Below are 27,447 nucleotides of genomic sequence, written 5' to 3'. Positions count from 1 at the left end.
GAGTGTGAAGTGATTGGCCAGTGGGAACCCAAGGGGAGGAGTTAGAGTTGGAGTTGTTGGGAGTCAGTTGGGAGTTGAAGAAGGAAGAGGGAGGATAAGTCTGTGGGTTGGAGAGTGAGACAAACTGTTAGGAGTCAGATAGACAGTTGGGATAATCAGTTAGAAGTTGTTAGGAAGGTATAGGCCGGTAAAGAAACTAACAAGAAAAATTATCTGAAACCATAACCTTGTTAATGCTTATAAAATAAACTTGCTTATTTGATTTAATGTTAACAACTGTCTGGACTCCGTGTGTACCTGAGAGAAATGGGTTGGTGGCAGCGGGGAAGCAATCACAGTGGTGGCACAGGGATCAAACATCTGGTGACCCTGTGTGATTGCCACAGGGAGCCTTGGTTCTTTTTCATCACATTTCTCAGGTAGGCCCTTTAAGTGACCTCTTTGCAGAAGCAGCTTGGCAGGTGGCAGATGCCAAGTTGACCTGGGGAAATGGCGGGCTGCCAGAGGGCACCAGAAGATGGGAATGAGGACTCTGAAGGGGAGGAGGCTATGCATAAGAGGCTGCTTGAGGAAGTCCCCTTCCTTTCCCCCAGATGTGCCCAGACTTGACGAAGCAGGAAACCCTTCCCAGACAGTGGAGGATGAGGAAGGGTTAGAGGCCAAGCCCTCTTGTGACAGAGCAGAAGACCTCTGAGGAGAAGGTGCATCCATCAATCTCTTCCATAGAGCCGCAAGGTATCAAGAGAAGGGAGATTTGTTCCCTTTGAAGAAGGACCTGCCTCAGGCTATGAATGATCACAGGGATAGTGATAGGGAATCTCCTACACTATTTCCATGCCTCTGAATACCCATTGTTTAAAGAACAACAGTACTGTTGTCTTAAAGTCCTGCTTGCAGGTTTCCCATAGGCCCCTGCGTGCCCATTGCCAGAAACAGAATACTGCATTAGGCAGGCCTTCAGTCTGATCCAGCAGGGGTCTCCTTATGTTCTTGCTTTAGATTTCGTTTTATTTTGAAAGTCATTTTTTTAAAAATCTGTATTGAAGTTATCTGTTTGCTTATTAAAAACAACAACCATGAATGAGTTAATGATTAGAAGCCCCCCAAAACACATAGAACCTGTCCCAATTCTGCTCGTATCTTGTGAAAAGATCATTTCTAAAATATGCCACAGTGTATGCAAGGTTTAGGAGTACCATTGAAGCAGGCATTGGGTTTTCTTATTGCAAAGTAAGTAATCCCCATCTCTTGCCACAGAGCACAAGGGCATCAATTGAATCCCACCTGATTACACATTTAGATAATTTGCTTTCTAAAATGACATTGAAATTTACATTGTTTTGAACTTCAAGTTTTGGAATTTCAATGTCTTTTCCAAAAATTTATTTCTGCTGTAGCTGCGGATATGTTAGCAAGATGTTCACAAAACGGTGGTATGTAGATAGAAGAGCACTTGCAGAATGAGCAGTGTTTTTGAAGCTCACCATTGAAAATGTGTGTTCCTAACTTCCTCAGCACAATGATGCCACTCAAATGTGCTTTGAGACAGTAGTAATGTTGGCTGCTGCTCACTGCTGTACATCCACATTCGTTCCTAAGTGTTCGCTTCCAGATCTGTTTAAATATGGTAGCATCATTGTAGGGTGTACTGGTTGCTACATGTGCAACCATTTCTGATGATCTGCTAGCAAAATAAGGTGTTTGTTCCTGGAATTTCCCCCCTACCATCTAGAAAAATTACAGGGCATAAAAATTGAAAAATGAAAATGAGAGTCATTTCCCCTATTACTGTGCTTTGTTAATAGAGCACATAAGAAATCATATTTCAAATTCAGGTATTTCTCAGGCAAGGTTTTACTCTGACTAATCTTCCTCAAGGAAAAAAAAAACCACCATGAGGGAAGAATCTTTAACTTATGCAGGAACAAATACAAGAACCATTGGGCCCAATAAGCTTTAAAAAACAAAAACAAAAAACCAGCAGTTCCACAGCCCAGTATATAATGTTTTAGACAGTCCCCCTACCGCTCACCTTGTGATTTCCCTGTGTTCTAGGGATTCAGCCAAGAGACAGAATGACTCAGACATTTGACTCATCCCCGCTGATCAGCACTATCCTCAGAATCACTTGCTGTGCTAGAGATCAGGAAGAACATTTACTTTGCTTCATTATCATAAAAAAACAAGGTGGATCCCAAGGTATGTCTTGCAGCTGATGAATCCGTGTGCATTGTACCAAAATCTTAAACTAGAATCACCAGGCTGCTTTGTCTTCTATTTTGTGGGCTGGAGAAGCACGTGCTTCAGTTTGAAGGAAACAGAACTTCGTCCATTGAGCGATCAACCAAGTTTCCCCAGATTGCTCCAAACTTAAAAGAAAAGTAAGATGTGCACATAGCTGGCTATTTAAGGTATAATCAAGTAACTATAAACACACAATACTCGCTCTTTTAATTTACATGCATAGCTCTTGAATATGTACCCCCCTAAAACTTCCCATTCTCACCAGTGATCTTTTTTCACACACCCTGTTCTGAATACCTGCTCAATTGTTTTGAAGTATTATTTCATCTCTTATCTCTTACATCATTTTTGTTTGTTATTTTGATTTGCATTTTTGTAATTTTAGATTGTAAACTGCCCTGCAATCTTCGGATAAAGGGGAGTATAGAAATTCAATTAATAATAATAATAATATGGCTATCGAAGCTATAAAAAGCCACTTAACATAGCCATCTAAATAAGAAAACCCAGGTAAAGAAGAAAAATGAAGATGAACAGCAAAAGCTAAAATACAAAACCAGTAAAAAGAGCATCCAAATCATTCAGCATTCTATATTTAAAATACAAACTTTGTTTTCATCAGTCTCCTGAAGGCTAGCAGGAAAGGATCTCAGTGAGCTTTTCTGGACAGGAAATACCACAAGAGTGCTACCACTGAAAAGGCCCTGCTTCTCTTGCCATTCTTCAGTGGCTCAAGGTACCAAGAGTACCACCTGGTATTACTCCTAAGAACATTTGCAGTTCCAATGTAGAAATCCAGGGGGGGAAAGCTTTGGATTTAATCAGAAGTTGTGTTATAAAGGATGTTATAAAGGGCCTTTTCGTCCTGTGGAATGCCCTCCCATCAGATGTCAAGGAAATAAACAACTGACTTTTAGAAAACATATGAAGGCAGCCCTGTTGAGGGAAGTTTTTCATGTTTGATGTCACAGAGTGTTTTAATTTGTTGGAAGCCAGTCAGATGGGCGGCATATAAATTTATTAATACTATTATTATTATAGATTACTTCCTGTCAAGTAGGATCTGCTTTTTTCATACTCTAAGATCCTGTAGTAATGTCATAACGCTAGTTTTGGAGTAGTGCATTTTTAACATGAACAGAGCCTGGTTTCTTAAAACCCTTTGATTACTTGAATGTCAGTCAGGAGGAAAATTGGGCTGTGAAAGAGAAAAATGACAGTCATGTTCAGACTTTGCTTTTGCTTGGGAAAAATACTGACGCCAATGGTTTTCCCAATTTCCATCGCCGTTTGTTATATGGATGGCCACTCTTGTCACTTTTTGTAGCCACCTTACAGTTCTACAGATTCTGGTAATGCCTTCCCGTTTGTTTGTAAATCTTCTTTACTCCAGTTTGAATAGGTTGCTGATCTGAAATATTGATGGTATGAAATAAAAATTACCTTGCTCTCTTATGACTCATTGTTAGGTACAGGGTAGGTAAATGACTAGCGTGACTCACAGCAAAGTACTGCAGAGGCATAATCCGTCTTGCTGAAGTGAATAAAGCTCGCACAGCTTTGAGCATAAGCAATTCAGTGTGAAATCTCACTATGCGTCCCTGTTGGTGGCACAACTGCTATGTTCTTTGTAACTCTTCTTGGGGTGGGGAAAGGACACAGAATCATAGTGTTAGAAGGGGCCTCAAAGGTCATCTGGTCCTACCAGCTGCCAATGCAGAAAATACGACCTTGAGAGGTGGCCATCCAGCCAGGTCCTCAGGCTGGCAATACCAATGAACAAAACAAGGCACCAAAAACACAGCGAGACACAATTTTATTTTTAATTTAACAAAAAAAAGGTCGGCTTTTCTAGCTGAGTGTGACACATTTTGGTCTGAAGTTGTAAAGCTTATCAAATGCCGAAAAATTAACAAGTGTCTAAATTTGAGCCATCCTTCGAGCTTGAGGGCCTGAACCAAATGACTGTTCTGACACAAACACACACACACCACCCAATTGGCCCTGCTTAAAAACCTCTAAGGAGGAGACCCCAACACTGTGTGAAGCAGTCTATTTGACTTTTGAATAGCTTGGCCCATCAGGTAATCATAATGTAAGAACACCTTTCTTTTTTAATGTCAATATTATTGTAGGTGCATTTTTAACCACAATTATTGTACGTGGCACGGGAAGTTGGACGGATGGGGAGGGTGACATCTCTTGGATGCAATGAACAGTTAATTGTGTTACATACACATGGTCAGTTCTTCAGTCCTACTTTTAAGGAGTCGACATTTCTTTCTGGCAGAAAGCCAGTAGTCAGCTATTATATATTGTCCTTACTGAGTCATGTGGGGATAAACATTTAACTTTATTTATAGCAACATGTGAAATTGTGAACATGGTGACTTGCTTTCCATTACCTTTCATAAATGATCGTGTCGAGTGTATGAAGGGGGGCAGTTATATCTAAGAGGCTCTTTGCGTTGGTCATGAGAATAGTTATCTGAACATTAATGTTTGTTCTATTAATGTGATCCATTATTTTAATGGGTCCAACTTGCTCAGGGGAAAGTGCTGGCACGGTAAAGCTATTGCGTGGAAGCTAGCCAAAATGTTTCTTCTTGTCACAAGGCCTGCCTTTTAAAAGCTGAGTCTGTGCTACAGAAATCCAGAAGCCACTGCTTCTGAAATTCTGCTTACAAAACGAGGGGAAATACCAAGGGAAAGGATAGCATAATGCCCCCCTTGGTTCTTACCTTTTGCCACCAGATTCTTCATAGGAATTAACGGACTCATCGGTTGTTTCCTCTCACAGTGCTTAAGCAGCTGAGCAGCTCAACCTGTTCTAGCCCCCAGTCCATTTCACCTTTTTGCAAAGGGTGCTTGTTTATCCAGGACAGGAGCCTGGTTTTTTCAAATCCCGACTGTCACAATGAACATAATAAAAAGCTTTCATTTTGTGTTTTGGAGGAAATAGTGTAGTAAAGAACATTCCAAGTTCTCGTGCCCTCTCTCTGCGATGGCTGTCTTCCAAGAAGCTGTTAAGTTGGACATATGGCATCTTTCAGATATGTTTAATAGTTATTGTTCTGAATGAACTAGACCTGGAGGCTTTTGTGGAAGCAAGGACATTTTGCAGATTAATAGAGATGTAGACATAAAAATGTCTGCTGCTTCTGTTCTTTCTCTTCTCAGTGAGGGTGGGGTGGGGTTAAGTATGAACATGTACTCTGTTTAACAGTGGAATCTCTCTCCGTTTCCCTCTCCTTGGAGGCTCTGCAGGCTGAAAGTGACTTTCTTTTAAAAAATAAAAAATAAATCCTGTGTCTGTGCTACCCAGCTGCTTAAAATAACAAATATAATAAGCAAACCAAAAAGTTACCATACTGACTAATGGCCAGGCCAATCTACAAATAAATATTTATTTAGAATATACTTTAAAAAACCTAAAAAAAAAACACTTAAGGAGGTCCAAGCTGTGTACAATAAAATTGTAGGTAACTCAGCTAAAATCCACAATATAATTTTTTAAAAATGCCACAAAACCATCGAGAGATAAAATATGTAAAAAAAAACCCCGTATAAAAACAAATATAGGCAACTGAATAGTAATTGAATTGCTGTGTTGTTTTGCCAAAACAAAGCTTTCAGCAGGCCTCTAAAAACACAGGTGCTGCCACACTAACTGAACAGTTCCCCACAACTGAGGAAAGGACCTCAGGTAGCATTTGCAGAAGTGCAAATAAGCAGGTATGTGGCAAGACACCCTTAAGTAAATTGGACCTGCAAAGTATTTACAAGTTTTTTAAAAAGAAGAGGAAAGAATCCTATTATAAGTGTGGACAACTTGATACAGTAGTTCAAAAGGCATCGTTTTAGGCTCTACCAACAGCATCTGTAATCACATATAATATCTTAATAAACTGTACAACTATGAAAGTAGGTCAGAATTATTTTCTTCACGGCTGTAGGAACAAGCTTCTTGTTAGTTTACTCTCTCAGCCATGACTACACCACACCCGCTCTCAATTAAAGCACTTATATAATACAACACTTCATTTCTATTGCCTCAGCAATCTTTTCAACAGCCATGTAAAAGGCAGAGCAAGCATTATTTGCCCTATATTGGAGGGTGAAATACAAATAAAAGTGTAGCAGATAGGGTAGTGGTTCGTTTAGGGCCAAACTAGTTACCTGCATATTGACTAAATGGATGTTCACCTGTTAAGATGGGTTACACTTAAAAGGGCATGTGGGGAATGCAGTGAATCTCCACTTCCTCATCTCACATTCTGTTGCTTTGGTGTGTGTTTTTCCCTTCTATCCTGTGTCTGCTACTAAAAGGCTGCCTTCAAGGGTCTCCTCCCCTGCATGCCTTTAGTGCAGTGGTGTCCAAACTTTTTTCAAAGAGGGCCAGATTTGATGAAGTGAAGGGCTGTGAGGGCCGACCAAAGGGCTGAGTTTTTGAGGGTTCTTTTTAGGATTTTACCCCAGGAAATAAACTGCCACAGGGGCCAGATTAAACTGACCGGCGGGCTGGATTAGGCCCCCGAAACAGAATTTGGACATGTCTGCCTTAGTGTAATTAAACTCTAAACTCCACCCTTCATTGCCAAACCAGTGTGTTTTAAATAAAAAGTGATACAACTGTTTCAGCACTAAAGAAATCGCTGAAAGGATACCTGAACCAGAAATTACCCAGCTTATAGCTAGGGATTTACATTCTGTAATGCATCAGTGCTCTAGGCGCCACTAGGTAGCGTAGGCAAAGTCGCTTTAAGGCTTTTGCCAGAGCTTCAGAATGGAGTGCCTCACGCAGGTGGCATTTTCCTAGGGTTTTGTGTACATGCATCTTCCCCACCGTCCTCCTTTGAGCCAACAAGAATCCCAGACTCATGGAATACTCTGTGCTACGGACGACTGTTGTGTGGCCTTATGTACAAGTTGGAGGGCAAGTACTAATGAGATGGTGGAGTGAAAAAGTGGCTTGAAAGCCTTTTTTTAAAAAAAATTGGGTGAGCTTGACGTACAGAAAAGTTTTTGCTAGGCTATAACTTATAAAGGTAAAGGTAAAGGGACCCCTGACCATTAGGTCCAGTCGTGACCGACTCTGGGGTTGCGGCGCTCATCTCGCTTTATTGGCCGAGGGAGCCGGCGTACAGCTTCCGGGTCACGTGGCCAGCATGACTAAGCTGCTTCTGGCGAACCAGAGCAGCGCACGGAAACGCCGTTTACCTTCCTGCCGGAGCGGTACCTATTTATCTACTTGCACTTTGACGTGCTTTCGAACTGCTAGGTTGGCAGGAGCAGGGACCAAGCAATGGGAGCTCACCCTGTTGCGGGGATTCGAACCGCCGACCTTCTGAGCGGCAAGTCCTAGGCTCAGTGGTTTAACCCACAGCACCACCCGTGTCCCATGCTATAACTGCTACCCAGAAGGAAAATTATAGTTTTTCTCCCTCTCTCATAACACTAGAACTTGTGGACACCCTATGAAGATAACTGTTGGAATATTTAAGACAGTCAAACTATGGAACTTGCTCCCTCCAGAGGCAGTGATGACCATCAACCTGGATGGCGTCAAAAGAGGATTGACAAATTCATGGAGGAGGGAGCTGTCAATGGCTGCTGCCTCTGCAGTTGGAGGCAGCAATGCTTCTGAACAGCAGTTACTGGAAGCCATGGGAGAGGAGACGGCTCTTGCGTCTTCTCCCTGGTTTCCCACAGGCATCTGGTTGGCCGCTGTGTGAACAGGATGCCGGACTAGATGAGCCATTGGCCTGATCCAGCAGGCCATTCTTACACTTGTATCCCATTCACCACACATTTGAATACGGTGGAGCACCTTCTACTCATTCTCCATCACCTGCCCTCAAAAACCATCTCTCTCAATGTCCTTACACACCATTGAAGGATTTTTAAGATGGACAACAGGCATTTAAAAAAACAACAACACAGGGAACGATTTGGGCATTTGAGTCAGGAAAGCGTGGAACAAAAACATTACTTCTCATGATATTTCCATGCCTCTGGTCCCAAGGCCTCACACTTCGAACTGTTGGCACTAGGTGTGTCTTCAGTAGCGCCTTTCTGCACAAATAAGGTATGGATGGGGTTGCAGAGTCATGCCTAATTTTGGCTTAAGGTTGGGAGTCCAACCACTAGGAAAATGCAGATGAAATTGTTGAAGTAATGAGGTGAAAAATAAAAACATTTCCATTCTGGCCAACTGTTCGCCTAAACAGTGCCTTCGCCCTGAAGGGAAAAAAGAAAGAAAGGAAAATAGTACTTTAAAAGGAAATAGCTGTGGGTTTTTTCTCGTTTATCAAAAAGTACAGGTGCCATTATGATAATAAAGTACTGCATCTCTTAAAAATCAAATCCTATTCTGGTAAGCCATTAATCAATCCATGCTGTTAAAGGTTTAGGCACCATTCTAAAATTAAGGCAGTGAAAGAGGGACAATTTGGAATTTGGAAAAACATGGTTCTCAAGTTACTTTACTACCAATCTGTTTAAAACCTGATGGCATCATTTAATTCTTTTGAACATATGATTTTCATAAACCAGTTCTGCATAAACTACATATAAGCCCAAGTAAACTAATGGCTGATGTCCAAACATTCCAGAGAGCAGTTCTTTCCTGTTAAGAACACACTGTCCTACCAGCACAGTGCAAGATCCACATGTTATTTCCCCCTCAGATAAGCAGGATAGTGAAATCTTTAGAGCCTGATAAGGCTGCTGTTGCCAAGATTCCACTAGCCTATACCATTTTTAAAAATCTTTCTAAACTGGAAGTGGGTTGTTTCATGTACAGTAATCAGACAAGAACTGTTATGACACTGAGTCTAAGCTCATGATTTCGCTGCTTTGGTTTCATTACAACCTTTGTATTAAAATAGTTGGCTTAGTTGATGATTAACAACTGAAGTTTAAAATGAATTAGTTTATGAAGTCAAAGCCTTTGGAATATTTGGTTGGTAGATATAGCATGCTAACCATTTTGGCTCTAGTCACAAATTTGTTGCTTCTAGATTTTTGGTTAAGTACGTACACTTACCTAGCGAAAATGGAATGAATGCTTCTTTCTTGACAAATTGTCCAGAGCTGTCCAAAAACCTCTCAGGACAAAACATTTCAGGGTTACTCCAGTACTTTTCATCAAAGTGTACAGAGTAGAGATTTGTAATGACTGTAGTGCCTTGAGGGATAGAATAGCCACGTACAACTGTATCCTTAGAAGTTGCATGGAAAATACCTAGTGGAGCTACGTTACAGAATCTTAAAGTTTCATGCAGTACTGCCTCAGTGTATGGCATTTTACACTTTTCTTCAAGGCAAGGTGTTTTGTTCGGCCCAATAATTAAATCAATTTCTTTATGAACTTGCCCTGTTGGAGAAAAAACTTTTAGTTTATTAACGGTTCAGCAAAAATAAGTAGACATGTTCATTCTACATTTAACTATGAAACCTTTAAATATATTTGTAGCCCCACTGATTTTGTGTACATTAGCCACATCCACTAGTCATGGAGAATCCTGGAAATTGTAGTTTGTTAAGGGTGCTGTGAACTGTAGGTCTGTGAGGGGTAACTACAATTCCCAGGATTCTTTGGGGGAAATCATGACTGTTGAAGTGGTATAAGAATACTTTATGGTGTCAGATGTGACCTTTGAACCAAATACAGTTGTACCTTGGATCCTGAATGCCCTGGAACTCAGATGTTTTGGCTCCTGAACATCACAAACCCTGAGGTGATTGTTCTAGTTTCTGAATGTTCTTTTGGAATCTGAATGTCCGACAGGGCTTCCGTGGCTTCTGATTGGTTTTGGTTTTTGAACGTTTTGGAAGTCGAACAGATTTCTGGAATGGATTCCGTTTGACTTCCAAGGTACGACTGTACTTCAATACAGCTAGCTGAATAGATGACGCAGCATTTTTTTTGTCAGTTTCTCTCCCCTACTTTCCCCGCTAAAATCTACTCTGGAGTCTTGCGGAACCCTCTAGGACATCAGTAATTGGAAAGGATAAGTTGGGAAATATGTCCCTTTTCCACCAGCAGACACATCCTGAACAAACTCTGCTCAAGGGATATAACTTCCAGTGGGACCAAACTCTAGTTTCAACCTAATGTATTCAGATCGGGTAAAGATTTAACAAGTGCTGTTAATACCCTGCTTGGACTGCACATTCTTAATCATAAAAACAAAACACATCATGGCATATGGCATAACTTACCTTGAATATTAGGATAAAGAGCCATGAACAACACTGCCCATCTTAGAACATTTGTTGTAGTTTCTGTTCCAGCAATTATTATTTCTCCAGCAGAGAAAATTAAGTTTTCTGTTGTAAATGTAGACTCGGGGTCATTTTTATTTTTGTCCATCTCATCAAAATATGCATCAATAAAATGCCTTGGTGACTGAGGTTTCCTATTTTGTGAGAAACGCTCAATAAGGTGGAGTAGAAAAGTATAGACTTCAGATGCATTTTTAAAGAGTTGCTGATGCTTTCCAAAGGGCAAGGCACCAATCCATGGAAAAGCATTGTACAAAAATGCAGAAGAACTAGCTGCCAGTTCAATGTTTTCACTAAATATGTCCATCATATGCTGAAATTCAGTGTCTTCATATGTAAACCGTTCTCCGAAAAGAATCAAGTTAGTAATATTTGAAACTGCATTTGTTATCAAGTATTTCAGATCAAAAGGCTTGCCCTTATAGGTATCAATGGCCTCAAGGAAAATAACTGATTCTTCTGATATTTTGCTTTCGAAGGACTTTTGACCATATCCAAAAATACGGAAGCTTGTTACAGCCAGCTTGCGATGCTCTGTCCAACCTCTGCCATAACTTGAGTTCAATAAACCTGAAAGATACGAGTGTCAATATGCTTAACCCAAGATCTTACTTCCTCTTTCATCCAGATATTTCTATGATCTGCAGCTACATACACACAGTTACACACACGTACAAACAAAAATGGTATCCTCATCATACTGAATTAGTTTTACTGTTATCTTTCTAGAGTTAATGACTTCAGAATTATGTCCTATGTTTTAAGTGCATGCAACATGATACCTACACAAAATGCAACCTGTTTATAGCATTTTGGGAACTGCATGCATAAAAAATGTTGTTTTAATGCCAATTTGCCTTTTCCACTTCCCTGAAGTTTCAAGGTAGCCTTTTGCTAAGCCAGTTTCCTTGTAAAGTGTATACTGGTGATTTATGTAATAGATGCTTATTTACAAATACAAAAAGTCAAGCGGGGGTGCGGGGGGGGGGGGGGAGGCAGGCACCAAGACAGGTAGTGCTAGGCAAAGATATAAAGATCAACCAACTATTTCTGTACATCCATGATTTTGTGTGTGTGTGGGAGGAGAGTGTTTCTTAACAGCAAACCAGTATACCTTCTCACCTATCCCACAAGGTAAACAGCTTTTGAAACAGAGTTTGACGTAGAAAAGCAGCTTGAGTTAGAGTGTCAAAACTTGTTTAAAGACATTTTTAATTTAGATTATGCTTGAGAAACTGAATTGGTGTAAAATTACAGAAGACAGATAAATAGATTTACATGCAATTTTTAAAATCTTCCAAAACCTTTTTTAATAAAATCTTTTAATTTATATATATATATTTATTAATAGGGTTGGCTAAAACTTATGTATCCCTTAGGGTGCAGTTAGTATCTTTGAGAACTTGATGCAGGACTAGTGACTAAGTTGCCTGCTAGCTGGATAGCTCAGTTGGTTAGAGTGCGGTGCTAACAATGCCAAGGTTGCAGGTTTGATCCCCATAAGAGACAGCTGCATATTCCTGCATTTCAGGGGTTTGGAGTAGATGATCCTCAGGGTCCCTTCCAACTCTGATTGTAAATAAGGTTTTACAAGGACACATTAATTCTCCAATGCTCTCATGCCCAGAAGAAACTAAACTCAATCTCTGGAGCTTTCATCACCTTGAAGCGTTTCAAGCACTTAGTAATTTGGGGTGCTTTTCATTTTAGTGTCCAAGATATATTTCATTTTTGCTTTTTAAAGGGTATGTTTTCAGCTCTTAACACTGTCTACAGCACTGAACATGTACAAGCAATGATTTTCAAACACAACTGCCGTAACTGCATGCTACCACATGAAGGTGCTTCTTTGTCATCAGAGTACAGTGGTACCTCTAGTTGCAGACTTAATCCATTTCAGGGTGCCGTTCGCACCCCGAAATGTCCGCAACTAGAGCGCCTCTTCCATGCATGTGCGATCGAGTGCTTCTGCACATGTGCAAAGTTTGCAGATCACTTCTGTGCATGCGGCGAACCCAGAAGTAAACACTTCTGGGTTTGCTGTGTTCGTAAGCTGAAAGTCCATAACAAGAGCGGGACGCAACTAGAGGTACCACTGTATTACTTAGCTATGTATCTTGGTCTCCCAATCTAGTTTGCAGAGTACACTAACCATTACATGCAAATACATGTAAACAGAGTGTCATAAGCTAATAAGCAGTCTTAGGAAGATACAATTCTAAGTGGAGGAGTGTCATGGAAGAGAACACTTCCCATTGGTTTTTCTGCTCAATGTCACCTGTGTTTTCCCACATGGAGTTCTGGATGCCAATTTACTAGGATGCCACACAAATTTGAGCCCACCCATTTTGATATTACTAGCTTAAGTCAACTGCAAATCACTGTTGCATAAACATTACAGAATAGGTTTGTTTTTAATTGATGAAAGGCATTTATAAAAGGTATTAAATGCAATTCAGCAGTATCTTTTAAGGAACATTTAAGGAATGTACAAATGAAAAATGAAAGAAAAAACAACCCATGAGATTAATAATGTGCTCCAAATTCTGCAATCAGTGAGTAGGGGCAGAGAGGGACAAGTCTAGGGCACAAGTTAAGCACTTTTATAAAGTCCAGTCAATTTAAATGAAACAGTTTAGCATATTCTTACATTTTTTACATGTTTTCTACTAGATTGTGGCAGATTTAGCTTTCTGTTATACTGCTGCAGGGGGTGGGGCACGTCTTTGTTCTTAGAACTGCCCTGAGACCTCCAGGTATAGGGCAGTATTCAATAAATATTAATAATAAAAACAGGTGCTGAACCACTGTAGTAAGGGTTCCTAAACAATGGCAACCTGCTACTTCTACAATGGATCTCTCACAACGATAAAAGCAAAGGGAGCAAAGCTACACTTAAAAAAGAATTGTGTATTAAACACACCTTCGTGAAATACACAAATACCAAAATGTTGCAGTGCTTCCTATGTGTGCATTAACCTTGGCACAGGAATGAATGGGCGTTACTCAAGTACCTCAGGCCACCCCCTTGTTCCTCCCCACATTTGATTGTCAGGAGTAGTACTGTGTAAGAGAAAGGGATTGCAGGAGGGTTATTGTTGCTGCCTCCAGTGCACACTTGCTGTAATGTTTACTGAAAGAGCCTATGAGGTGGGTAGAGTTGGATGGGGGGGGGGCGGGCTTCTAGGGATGGAATGATTTGAAATATAGCCTGCCTAAGTATGAAGCCATCTTATTCTTCCTGGCTAAAGGACAACATTTCCAACAGTGCACATCAACAGCCAGCTTCAAGTTTGATTTCCCAACGTTGCCCTTTGGAACAGAGCTTGAGGAATTTTGCAGACCAAGTCAGAAAGCACATACAAATGAAAAATGCTCTCAGGGTTGTTTCTTTAAAGTTAGTAAGAAGACAGAAATGCAGGCACATTTTTAAAAAGCATATACCCAGTACACTAATAAGTCTCTATTAAAACAACAACAACAACAACAACAACACATACCTCCCATTTTTGTCAGCTTCTTGAACAAAGGAAGAGATGGCCTGTCTGCAAAAATCTCACTCTGCTGAACAAGACATTCTTTTACTGCATCATAGCCATTCAGGACAATAGTTGATATCCCTCCAAGATCAAGGCTAAATACCTTTTAAAAAAAGATTACATGTCACTTTCAAGAATCGGGGTGGGGGGTGGGCAGAGAGAGAAATACTAGTTTCTTTTTCTTTAGAAATGTTCTTGTTTGGTCCCTGGGCAGCACAACAGGTATGCTTCTAACACCACATGATGCTCACAAATATGCTACATGTGCTATGTAGAAAGATTACAGTTGCATAACAATATCACAGTTTGCCTTCATTCCCAGACGGTTATAGGTCAAAATACATCTCTGGAACTATCATACAACATCAATAATATCTCTTTCCAGTCCAACATGTTGGCTAGGCTTACTGTCGGACACATGAGCTTCCTACTTATTGCTTCACTTTGCAGGAGGAACATTGTCTGCATCATTCTTAAAGTGAATGCATTACCTGTCACAAGAGATAAACATAAATGGGCAATATGTTTCTGTGGCAGCAGGAATGACACGTCACGAACAAAGTGTCCCTGAGCAGCAGATGAAAAAAACTCTGCAGTAAGAGGCATGCTTCTGACTGTTAAGATTACGCAACAGGTGCCTCACTATCTTTAGAAGACATCCAAACTAGAAAACAATTGTTTAATTTAAGCTATACAGTGGTACCTCCGCTTACAAACTTAATTCGTTCTGGAGATCTGTTCTTAAGCCGCAACCGCTCGTAACATGAGGCACGCTTTTGCTAATGGCGCTTCCTGCAGTCGCCATGTGACTTCTGCTCACATCCCAGGGCAAAGTTCGCAACAAGGGGCATCTACTTCCGGGTTAGCGGAGCTCGTAACCCGCAGCGTTCGCAAGGAGGACAGTACGTAACACAAGGTTCCACTGTAGTGAGCAAGCAAGGGTCTGAAACCACATTTTTATCCAAACTTGCTTTCACTAACCAGAGTTTAAAGCAGTTTTGTAAATAAGTTCAGAAATTACTAGCATGCACACCTAGTCCACGTTTCCATACTAGCTACTTTTAAAAAAATTCTTCTATAAGCAGGGAGGACAGGTTGATCCTTGCTCCTTCCTTCATTGCTAGCAGTAGACCAGGCATAGGCAAACTCGGCCCTCCAGATGTTTTGGGACTACAACTCCCACAATGCCTAGCTAACAGGACCAGTGGTCAGGGATGTTGGGAACTGTAGTCCCAAAACATCTGGAGGGCTGAGTTTGCCTATGCCTACAGTAGATTATTGGAGGAGGCATGGAGCAATCTGTCCTGCCTCTGTCAGACTTAGAATCATAAAATCACAGATCTAGAGTAAGAAGGGACCACAAGGGTCATCTAGTCCAACACGCTGCAGTGCAGGAATCTTCTGTTCAATGTGAGGCTCAAACCCACGACCCTGAGATTAACAGTGAGCCAAACCTCTAGCTTGCTTGGAATTCCTGCTCACTTAAGGTTACCAGGCAAGTTGTTAAATACTTGGCTGGTCCAGACAAGCCACATTTAAGACGCCACAGGGAACTGTGGTTAGTTCTGTGGTATGTGAAGGAGAAGGCTTATGCAGGCTTATTCACATAGTGGGAAACCATGGTTTAATTGTATACCATACAAGAAAGTATATTTTATCATTTTTCTGTACTGATCAAATAGCTGAATATGGAATCATTATTTTTGCAATAAAAAATTGCATAAGGCTTAAAATTCTGATTTCGGTTTCCAGTTTTTGTCAGCAAATGTTTCTATTTGTGACTCATGATTGATGTGATCACTAAACAAACAAACAAACAAACAAACAAACAAACAAACAATTAAAGGGAAACTTTCAAGGAGAAATGTCCTAGTGGTCACTCCTTTTCCTGTTCCTATGAGCAATGATATTTCTTCACAAGAAACTCAAGGCACTGTGACTGTCCTCTTTGCATCCCTGCAGTAGAAAACATCCTGTATTCCAAAGAGTATTAAAAACATGTCCTTTCTTTACAGCAATTGGCAATGAGCCTGTAGGATAGTAAACTGTCAACATTCCAACTGAGTTTATGCTTCTAGCAGCTGTTGATAAACATTTGCAACAAATTAAAATGTTTTATCAAGATTTTCTAGCTGTCCTGGAGAGAATTTTTAAAGACAAAAAGGTGGGAGATTATTGGTTGTCTCCAAAGCAGCATCAGTGGAGTTTTCCAACCTCTGAAGCTGATTTTGAGGGCATGCAGGGTGTTGCCAGGAAAAGGAGGAGAAAGTTCCATTCATGGAGCAGCAGTGTGGGGTGCTATTCTGTATACAGACAAGCATGTCATCAGTATGCAGCAGCAGACAACTAAAGTAACGACTTTGCCATTTCTTGTGAAAGTATATTTAACTCTGAGTTGTGGCTGTGCGGTGCTCCGCTTGATAAATATGAAAGGCAAACAGGCTTAAGTCCCCTAGCATCAGGAACCTACGTTAAGAGTCCTCATTGGCTGCAGCTTCATGGTGTATGTTGGCGGTGTGCTTAGTAATCTGGATGGCATGCAGGATGAGGCTTAAATTGAGGGTGCCCCAAGTTCAGTGTTACCCCGCAAAGGGAAGACATGTTCATTTTACTGATGACTTCCTTCCTCTGTTCTCTAACAGTTTTTAAAAACTTGCCACATTCTCTTAGAAATTTAAATAAGAAAGCCCTCTAACTCACATCTCAAACCTAAGCAGTTTTGAGGTGGAGTTAGTTTGGTATATAATCCAACATGTAAAATAGAAACAAAGATTCCTGTGGCATCTTAAATATCTAGCAGAGTTGAGACACAAAGTGCAGTCCACTTTGACAAGGGTCACAGGGTTTATGTAAAGCAAGTTTGTTTTTTTAAAAATGTTGAACTTGGAGTCGTATTAACAGACAGTATTAGCAACATACTGCACTGGTATGCTTGGTTGACAAGTTAGGCAGCTTTCTGAAAAAAGCGGGTACACACCTTTACAAAATAGTATTTAATAATAACTGTGATGCAACCAAGTTTCATGATTGTACAGTACTGCAAACTTTATACATTTTAAGAATTCTGTGCCAAACACAACAAGACTCAATACAAAATGGCAAATAAACCACATCCTGTTACTGCAGTTCAAATATGCAACAGCCAAAACGTAAAGTGACTTTAAAATAAAGTCCCGTTGATTTCAGCGATACTTAATCCCAAGTAACTAAGTTCAGAATAGCCTCCTAAACCTTCCTGACATAAAAGCTGGTCAATGCAACGAAGCCTTTACGACTTCCTCACTTGCAAGGTGAGTCTTATATAATTCTTTTGTTTGTAAAGTGCTTTCCTAACTGAGGTCTGCCTCCAACAACAGCTCTTGCAAGTTGGCCACTAGGCTAACAGTGAAATCCTATACACATCTACTTGGCTTTAGGCTTAACAGGATTTACTCTTAAATTAAGTGGGTGTAGAACTGCATTCTCTTGCCCGAGAGGAAGCTCATTTAACTGAATGGGGCTCAACTTCTAGCAATAAAACAACTAATACATTTGCAAAGTTAAGCAGGGTCCGGTATGGTTTCAAATGGGATGGGGCCGGGGTTGAGATTCCTGCACTGCAGGGGGTTGGACTAGATGACCCTCCAGGTCTCAGCCATGAGATTACATGCCCCTTCCAACTCTAGAGTAGACATTGATACGGTTGTCTTGCAGGGGCAGAAAAGCACAGCCTTGGGCAGAGAGGAAGCGAAACTTGAACCCAGATCTGAAAGTGAAGCTGTGGAAAGAGTTCAGATCGGGGCTTGAAGTTATTCACATGAATCGCAAAAGCCTCGTCTTACAACTTAACGGAGGGGTCTTGGAAGTGGCAAATGTCTCAGAATTAGACCGAGGGGCGCTTGGTCTCCCCAGGGACAGCTTCTCCTCGGGACCCCCCGCCCCGCCCCCGGGGCTGCAGTACCTGCCCGTAGAGCTGGCTCTGCCTCTTCATGTAGACGTGCGGCTGCTCCGAGGCCAGCGAGTGGATGTTGCCGATGAGGGGCAGCCTCGGCGGGCCGGGCGGGAAGCCCACCGGCCGCCTCTGCTTCAGCAGCTGCCTCACCACCAGCGGCAGCAACAGCAGCACGAGGACCCCGGCGCCCACAGCCGCCGCGGCGACCGAGCCCACCCCCGGGACTCCGGACCACATTTCCCGCTCCTGCCGGCCCCAGCCAGCCAGCCAGTCGCCGGCTCTGCTCTCGCGCTCCCTTTCTCCTCTTTCTCCAAACACGCAGAAACAACAACATCCCTCGGCCCGCTTGCCGCGTCTTCTTATAGGACGTCGGCAGCGCTCGTCAGGCGAAGCCGAGCCTGATTGGTGGAGCCTCCGCGCCACCTCGCGCTCTTTTCCCCCCGGCCCCTCCTCTCGCGCCGCGCTTGTTCTGGAGTTGCGCCTGGGGACAGTTCGCGAGTGGGATGCTGGGGGGTCGGGAGTTCCCACGGGTGCAGCTGCAACTCCCGCCGCGGCTTCCCCACCCACTCCGCCAAGACTCGCGTTTATCTCCCCACACAAGCTTGCTTCATCACAAGCAGCGGCTCTTCCTTGCATAACAGGCAGCAATTGCTGCAAACTGATTTGAATAGGGGCGGGGAAGGCTCACCTGATAGCAAATTCAGGTCGGGGGCAGCAGCAGGGGGGGGGGCATTCGGAAAGAGGCAGGGATTTCCCCGTTTCTGAAAGCCTGAGAATTCCCGGCAAAAGCCCGTCCTTTCAGCGCTAAGCTCTTTCCGCTGGCTGCCCCATCCTCACAGCAAAGGTTAAAAGAGCAACTCATTTCTATGCTCTTTTTTAAAAAATAATTTTGTAGCATTTCCAGTTGTCAAACCTGAAACTCCCTTGTTCTTTCAGTTTTCAGTGTGTGTGTAGTTGATGCCACAACAAAGCAGTGGCTGTCACTTGGAGAGCATTTTAAGCTGTTCCTGAAGGAAGAACTGTGAGGGCAGAGACTCCATCAGCCAAGGCCTCCTTCCATCTGCCTTGCTCCACCCTCTAGTCTCTGCTTCTCAATTTGTATTGTATTATTTTATGTACTGTGGCTTGCTGTTGTTTTATTTATTATAGTTTAGAAATTATTTATTGTATCTGCTGAGTGGATTTCTGTTTAACTTTTATATGTTATTATTATTTAATACTATCCTAATGATTGTTGAATGTTACTTTTTTGATACAGGTTACCTATTTTAAAGTTATGCTTTATTATCACATTTTTGTATTGCATTAGATTATTGTAAGATGTACAGTTTTTGTTTCTTCAGCTTGTAAACCGCCTTCAGTATTGTAAGATAGAAAGACGGTATACAAATTAAAAATGATGATGATGATGATAAGCAGTTCCCAGTATGTGGTGAGTTATTTGCAAGTAGTGGCTCACCACCTGAATCATGGTTGCTACTACCTTGTGGTAGAATCGACACCAAAACCAGTTGGTATGAAAAGGGCTGTTTCACATATAAATGTACTTCTTCAGTTTACTGTAGGCTTGATCATAAACAACAGAATGTGTGAACAGACCCCAATGAAGAACATTGGCTTGGATCCTAAGATAAATGAAGGTTCCTCTGTCTGATTTTGAGCGATCCCCTGCAGCTTCCTGTGGCCAACAGAAGGCTGTCCAGCATCTGACTGAATGTTTGCAGATAGAGAGAGCCCTTCCATTGTACAACTGCTCTTTCTGTCAACAAGCATCTCCTTAGGCTGACTCATCAATCTACCCTCCTGTAACTTAAGCTCATTAGATTTAGCCCTGCCCTCCATAACTGAACAATAATTGAACACATTTCATATATAAAGTTTTCATATTTTGTTATAAAAAAATTAAATTTGTCACAAGGGATGATCGAAACTAATCTTAACTGTTTATAATGGTTTTAATAATTACATGTGGGTAATTTTGATTTTCAGATAACTAAATAAATGTGAAAATCATCTTTGAATGTGTGAGATTTCATGCTATAATAATGATTTTAAGTTGCGTTCTGTAGGCAGTGGTGAATCTCCTCCCACCCATCTTGCACTTGGTGTTCAGACATCACTTGCACCACCCTAGTTACACTACTGTTGTGAACTGCCCTGAGGATCAGAGATTATGTCTTTTGCCTAAGTGACAGCTCTTCAGGTCTTTGAGGAGTGCTGTCATGTTCTTCCCTCCAGTCTTCTCTAGCCTAAACACACACAGTTCCTACAACCTCATAGGGATTATGATCCACATCTCCAATTATCTTTGGTGTCTTTTGAACTCATTCCAATTTGTCTACCCAGAATTGGAGATTGTACTGATGACGTCTGACTAGTGCAACATAAAGTGGAACTATTGTTTCCTGCAGCTTGGAAGCCTTTATTGCTACAACCTAAAATAATATCTTCTTCCTCTTCCTCACAGCCACATCACACTTCTTTGGCTCATGTTCGGCTTGCTTTTGTTTTGTTTCCACGTGTACTATTGCCAAGCCAGGGCCGGCCTGCTCATGAGGCAAGGTGAGGCAACCGCCTTAGGTAGCAGACTCTGGAGAGCTGTGATGGGTGGCATGTCTGTACCTGCCACCCCCCACTGTGTGCTGCTGCAAGAGAGAGGTGGGTGATGGAAAAGGCGCTCAAGGGAATTGGTTCACAGCCAGCATGTTTTTCTCTCTCAGGGAGAGGGACATTCAGAGATGAGAGAGGAGTGAAGATCAGGATCAGAAACAAGCAAGGAGTGAAGATCAGCATTGAGGGGAAATAAGGGGAGAGAAAAGATCAGCATTGGGATGCGGGGGTGAGGAGCCCCAGCTGTACTTTTAAAAGCACCCTTCACAAGCTACAGTTGGGAGAATGCCAATTTTTTATTTGCCTCAGGTGCCAATATCTGGGGCCGGCCCTCCATCCTATACCTATGCATTTTATTTTTAGTCCTAAATGCAGAACTTTGGCGTTTCTGCTGAATTTATTTTATTGGCAGCCCCGTTTCCCATGCTCTTCAGGTAATTTTGAATACAATTCCTGTCTTCTAAGGCATTTACTATCCCTCCCAGTTTTGCATCATCAACAAATTTGATAAGGATTCCTTCCACCCCTTCATCAAAGTTATTGATACAAAAGGTTGAAGAGTACTGGTCCTTGGACAGAGCCTTGCAGCATCTCACTCCTTACCTTGTTCCGGTTTGATGTGCACTCTTTGTGTACAGTTTTCTAACCATTTATGAATCCACCACCAGGTGATATCATCATTAGCATGCACTTAACCAGTTTGCTAATCAAAATATTTTGGAAAAGCTTTGCTGACTTCAAGATAAATTCCTCCAGAGCATTCCTACCATCACCACTGCCCAGGTTTGTTTTTGTTTTTTTTATAAATCAATTAAGTACAAAACTAAAGGAATAATGAAAAAAAAAATCTCAAGTGCCTTGAAAATGAGGCAAAATCAATCAATCAATTAAAATGCCTCTTTTATAGTGAAAGAAAATGTTCAGGAAACTGGAGGACAGCTTTCAGCACAGTACTAGTTAGTTTAGAACAGCCATATCAAAATATTACATAAATCTGCAATTAAAAAAAATAAACTTTAGAGAAACTTCTTTCCCTTTTCCTCTTTAAGGAAAAACATGTTGAATAAGCATGCTAATTTTTCATTTGGAGTATGAGACTCTGTTTCATAAGACTTTCAGTAGATGAGGTGCCAAGAAGATTTTATCTGGAAGATTAATCATAAGTCATGTTGATACTATCAGAAATACTTACTATTATCTTAATTAAAATGTTTTGGTGGCAAGAACTTTTTGCTGCAACATGGCAATCCCCTTGGAAATTTCTGAACGGTACATGCAAAAATCTTGGAATCAGTTTTTGTCATACTTTCTTTTTATTACTTTTTAACCTTTTTGTTATTATTATTTATGTATATTATTTTTGAGACCTGTGCTTTTTAACTTGTTCATAACTGATCTGGAGTTAGGGGTGGGCAGTGAGGTCCCAAGTTTCCTGATGGGACCAATTTTTTCAGGGTCATTAAAAAAAAGGACCTCTCCAAATGGGTAGTAAATGAACGAGTAGTAAAATGGGAAACGCAATTCAATGCAAGCAAATGTAAAGTAATGTATATTGGAGCAAAATTTCCCCATATACAAATACACACACACATACGCGCGCGCGCGCGCACACACACACACACACACACACACACACACAGAGAGAGAGAGAGAGAGAGATGCATGCTATCTTCCATAGCACAGCCTTTTCCAGCTGGTGTACAAAAGATATGGGGATCTAAATCTATCTCATGATAATTGAGCCTCATGGTCAAAGCAGGAACATTGTGCTTCCAAATCATTTATAGTGCAGTCCACTTACAATGCTTCCACTCCAGATTCTGTAATTTGAAAGACTATGTAATTTGAACAGCTTTCATGTATGGTTTAGACTGGCTTGACCGTCTGTTCACCAAATCATGTCACATCTGCATGACAGGCAGGGTATTCTACTGAATTTAAGGACAGCCTCCATTTAACATCCTATTAAATTTGTGTGCCCACACAAACCTACAAACACGAGTTCCTTTTATATGCTTTGAAAATAACTGATGGGAAAATATTTCCATGGTAGTGTGAAGCAATTGAGATGGTTCAAATGAGGGAACATCCTCTTCCATCTGCAAATAAATCTAAATGAGAAATTATGAAGGCATCTATGAATTCATGGGTGTATCATGAGATGCTTATCTAAATTTATGTTAGGAAAGTTAGTACATTTTCAGTGAGGTTATAAATTTCTACTGAAGAAATACAGACATGGTGTTCTATACAGGAACAACCAGTGCCAGGGAACTGATTGTGGTGCTGGATCCATCACCTCCTTCTACCATTTTAAAAAGGTAAAGGGACCCCTGACCACTAGGTCCAGTCATGACTGACTCTGGGGTTGCTGTGTTCATCTTGCTTTATTGGCCGAGGGAGCCGGCATACAGCTTCCGGGTCATGTGGCCAGCATGACTAAGCCGCTTCTGGCAAACCAGAGCAGCGCACGGAAACGCCGTTTACCTTCCTGCCGGAGCGGTACCTATTTATCTACTTGCACTTTGACGTGCTTTCAAACTGCTAGGTGGGCAGGAGCAGGGACCAAGCAACAGGAGCTCACCCCGTTGCGGGGATTCGAACCACCGACCTTCTGATTGGCAAGTCCTAGGCTCTGGTTTAACCCACAGTGCCATCCCTACCATTTTACATAGCAGCATAAAAGAAGAAACATTGTTGGACCTTCTTGGCCTTTCCCCCCACCATGGGTCAACTTTGACGGGTGGTGGGACAATTCACTTGTCAGCCACCTGGTGTCAGCATGACATTAGATCAGGCATCCCCAATCTCGACCCTCCAGCTGTTTTGGGACTACAGTTCCCATAATCCCTGACCACTGGTCCTGTTAGCTAGGGATGATGGGAGTTGTAGTCCCAAAACAGCTGGAGGGCTGAGTTTGGGGGTGCCTGCATTAGATGGTTGACAGGTTGTCTCACCCACCTGTTGGAGTCCATTGCATAGATCTTCCCAATGCACTGATTGGCTAGAGTCTTGTGCTGTCATGAGCCCACCCCCTTCCAGGGGAGCATTTTTTTCAAATCCTTTAAAACTGTGTGACTTTTATATTAAGTAAACAAAGAGCCAAATGTACATTAAATGAGATAATCTTTCAAGGAGGGTTTACTTTTTGAACAGAACAATTCTATACTCGACCTTCTACCAGTGGGGAGGTACTTCAACACAACACCAGGAGAATGGCTACTGTTTCCTATATGTGCTCAGGTCAAGGGGGGAGAAATAGAAAAAAACACCTCATTAAAATGACAGAAAGACCAGAAGCACAGCCTGTGGCAATGAGTCAGGGACTGTGTTGACAACACTGTCCACATGCCCATGGAGGAAATGTTGGGCAAAGTGAAGAATAAAAATGTAGGAAATTAAATAGCTGTTGGTAGGTTTAAGGCATTTATGGCACAGTGACAGCTTAGGCAACATTGTACAAGTAGCAGGAGAAGTTCCAGTTTGGTGTAGTGGTTGGATGGTAGTCTAGGAGACTAGGAGGGTTCAAATCCCCAGTCAGCCATGAAAGTCACTGGGTGATCCTGGGCCATTCATAGTCTTTCAACCTTACTTACCTCACAGGGTTGTTGTGAGTATAAAATAGGGAGGGGAGAACTATGTATACAAACCTGAGCTGCTTGGAGGAAATGCAGGATAGAACTGTAATAATAAATAAAGGGACAACTAGATAACTGGGCCATATCTCAGCTGATTTCAGGGTGATTTAGGTGAGGCAGATAGAACACAACTTTAGGGGTTGTTGTTTTTTGTATTGTAACAGATACACTATCTATAGCCACAGTGATAGAGGAGGGAAAGAGGATTCAACAAATATTGCTCACCAAAATTGCTCATCTTAAATTTCTCAACTACTAAAGGGAAAACAACCACCCCTTTTCAAGCAAAACAAAAAAAGAAAGGGAAATGATCCTGTAAGCTGAGTCAGTTCAGACAACCATGTTGCTTAATTTTACTGTGTCGTAATAAGTCATTATTATATTTATAATTACATTTTCCAGACTGAAGAAGATTCTGGGGAAGCTTGCTCACTACTTCGTGACAGTGTTCTGGTCCTAATAAAATGCACTTTGCTTTTTTTACTGTTGGATTTATTCTTATGGACAAGGATGCCTACCTGTATTTATCTACATTTATGGCTAAATTACTGTGTTTACAGTTACTGTGCTTAGAGACAGAATAATTCATTGCTTAACAGATATAATATAGTCAACACATTTTTTCCAGAAATGCATTTTTTTTTTATTCTCGTAAACACAAATCCACCTGGCACTTCCACCTGCTCTGGTGAAGTCAGGAAACAAAGATGGGTGCAGAAAATGAGGTGAGTGGCGGGAGCTCCAGGTGAGCCCAACAGAATAGCAGAAGGGATCATGGTGACTGAGGGGGAGGAGACAGAACAAACTTCTCACTTCTCCCATCTGAATTCTCTGGCTTGTTACCTTGATGATACTCCTAGATCAGAAATAACTCTCCTCTCCTTACCTGGACTTATGTGGGTAGATTATCACTCTAACTCATTGTCAACAAATCATAACTCGGAGCAAAAAGTTGTCACATTAGTGATGAGATGGGTCAAACTGTACACCTGAATATGTCTAGGAACCCTAAGGCTTTTGGGTCAGAGGCACCCCTTGAGATGTAGTCCATATGTAAACTCTTCCATCAGGTCAACCTATGGTCCTCTAGATGCTGTTGGAACTCAAATTCCCATCCACGCCAGCCAGCATGGCCAATGGAAAGGAATAATGGGAGTTTTAATCCAGCAATTTGTGGGTTGCTAATCTCAACAGACTAAGGGCAGATCTGTTGGGGTCAGATGGGATTACCATGAGGAATTATAAAATATACATCAAGCCATCGTGTCCACGATGAAGACATTGTGTTGACTGGGTTTGATATATTGACGATAATTTCTGATTAAATCCCATAAGATTCAACATTCATGCCCTTTTCATGCCCTTTTGCCTCTGCTGCCCATTTCTCCTTGCTCTTCACGAATCATGTACACACTTAGACAGGCAGGCGTCCTGTGTCCTCAAAGACTGGGCAGTTTCGTCTTTGTAGTTTTCTGATATTAATCTTAGGATGTTAATCTTAGGGCTAGGAAACAGATCTCACATGAAGGTGGTAGTGATCTGGTCTTTCTGGCCATCCTTCTTATCATGTTTATTTTTCAGCTCTGGGGTTGCCAGATGCACCCCTTTGTAGTTCTCAACTTATTTACTACCCCTTTGTAGTTTTCAAGTTATTTACTACCCGCTTGTAGTTCTCAACATATTTACCCCAAAATATATGCATGCTAATTAGTGTTGTAGTGTTACTTTTTCCCCACGTGGGGTTTGATGAGATGCTCAGAGGAAATATGATTGGTTCTTACGAGCACTGTGTAAAAGATTCTTTTGCTAATAAAATGGCCTGGTGAGGAGTGTGGTTTACGCACTTTTCTCTGAGAGCCTTGCTGGTCAAAGCCTCGTGTCTTGATTTTTAATCAGGGTCCAATCCTTCCTTTACTTTGCGAACGCAACACAGATCCACACCATACATTTAAAGCACATGACCCCCCACCCCAAGGATCTTGGGAACTGTAGTTTCCAACTCACATAACTACAGTTCACAGAGCCCTTAACAAACTACAGTTACCAGGTTTATTTGGGATAAGGCACACGCTTTAAATATGCATTAGATACGCTTTAAATTTGTGGAGTAGATCTGCCCTAACTGATGTCATCAGAGTTGGCCCAAAACATTTGTTGGCTGCGGCTGAGCAGGAAATTGGGATTAACCCAGAGCATTCGCATGCTCCTTGACTCATTTTGATTGCAAAGCAGCCAGTTGCTATAAAAGACAGCTGGCTTCTTTAACTCTTTCAGTTTTTAGGAAAAAAAGTCTTGGCTGAAGGAACAGTTCACTTGTCCCAGAGGTATTAAGCTAGAATGAGCCCACAGTGACACTAATTTTCTTAATGGCTGTGAATCATGGGGGAATTCATTTTTTGGTGAGACATTCTGAACCAAGTTTTGAAATACTCCAAACCCTGTTTATTTCAATGTATTTTATAAGTCTTGCCTAAATTTGTTTTTGTAGTTCAGCAACATCTGGAGGAGGGCCACATACATGTCCAGTTGGCCATGTCTTCCCTGCAAGTTTAAAAGAAAAAGGGGAAAGGAAAGATGCTGTGGTGAGCAGGGCCTCTTTGCAGCTGCTTCCATCATATCCCACTGTCTGGGTGGTCCCTTGGGCTGTGAGGACCTAGACCTCAGCCCCCAGGTCCATCACTTGCTGAACAACTAGCTACAGTACCAGGGCATCTGTAACATCCCCATCCCATCAAACCACTAGGCATTGTTGCTCCTTTCTGAGGACTGGTCACCCTCGCAAGGACCCAGCAGTTCTCAACCCTTGTGGCTCAAGAGCATCTTGGTTTGAGGATTCTTTCACAGATTCTTTCACAGATTCCACAGATTCTTTCAAAAGCAAGCACACAATTTGTTCTTTCCCCAATTTCCCCACCCTCCTTCCTTAAAGTGTGTGTGTGTGTGTGTGTGTGTGTGTGTGTGTGTGTCAAAATTCCTGCATTGCAGGGGGTTGGACTAGATGACCCTGGGGAATTCCTTCCAGTTTTATGGTTCTGTGAAAAGGGCAACTAACTCTTCCTGCGAGATTGCTTTAACGTTTCTTTCAGACCCAGCAATCCTGTGTCCCCCCCAAGACAACTGCAACTCCTTACTACTGCTTTGACCCAATCCCTGTGCACGTCAGAGATTTAGGGGGCTGTCTCTGGACCCCTTCACC

The 27,447-nt window shown here is 41.7% G+C and overlaps 2 protein-coding genes across 3 annotated transcripts in view; both read right to left on the bottom strand.

Moving 5' to 3' along the window:
• The window catches only part of PSMA1 (proteasome 20S subunit alpha 1), a 355,542-nt gene that overhangs the window by 72,157 nt on the left and 255,938 nt on the right, over positions 1 to 27,447 (bottom strand). The gene's annotated exons all lie outside the window — the stretch shown is intronic.
• Positions 4,044 to 18,355, bottom strand: CYP2R1 (cytochrome P450 family 2 subfamily R member 1). 2 transcript variants are annotated; one of them, XR_014542417.1, is made up of 6 exons: positions 18,013 to 18,335; positions 14,034 to 14,175; positions 10,471 to 11,103; positions 9,293 to 9,622; positions 7,656 to 8,484; positions 4,044 to 7,283 (listed from the first exon to the last, which is right to left on the bottom strand). XR_014542417.1 is itself a non-coding variant. In XM_083590270.1 (5 exons), exons 1-5 carry the CDS (start codon positions 18,238 to 18,240, stop codon positions 8,306 to 8,308), a joined length of 1,512 nt encoding a protein of 503 aa, XP_083446396.1. In that variant the 5' UTR covers positions 18,241 to 18,355; the 3' UTR covers positions 4,044 to 8,305. The 2 variants fall into 2 exon arrangements, 1 of the variants encoding a protein (XP_083446396.1); XM_083590270.1 differs by having other exon boundaries at positions 4,044 to 8,484; positions 18,013 to 18,355.

This window comes from Podarcis filfolensis, assembly GCF_964270895.1.
Source record: "Podarcis filfolensis genome assembly, chromosome: 1".
NCBI lineage: Eukaryota > Metazoa > Chordata > Lepidosauria > Squamata > Lacertidae > Podarcis > Podarcis filfolensis.
The sequence above is the reverse complement of the archived record's forward strand: the minus strand, read 5'-3'. Positions and strand labels throughout refer to the sequence as shown.

Coding starts and splice junctions, on each gene's coding strand:
- CYP2R1 (XM_083590270.1), bottom strand. CDS start 18,240: ATGTGGTCCGGAGTCCCGGGGGTGGGCTCGGTCGCCGCGGCGGCTGTG. Junction 14,176..18,012: donor AGAGCCAGCTCTACGGGCAG/GTACTGCAGCCC, acceptor TTTTTTTAAAAG/GTATTTAGCCTTGATCTTGG. Junction 8,485..9,292: donor ATTCATTCCATTTTCGCTAG/GTAAGTGTACGT, acceptor TTTTCCCTTCAG/GGCGAAGGCACTGTTTAGGC.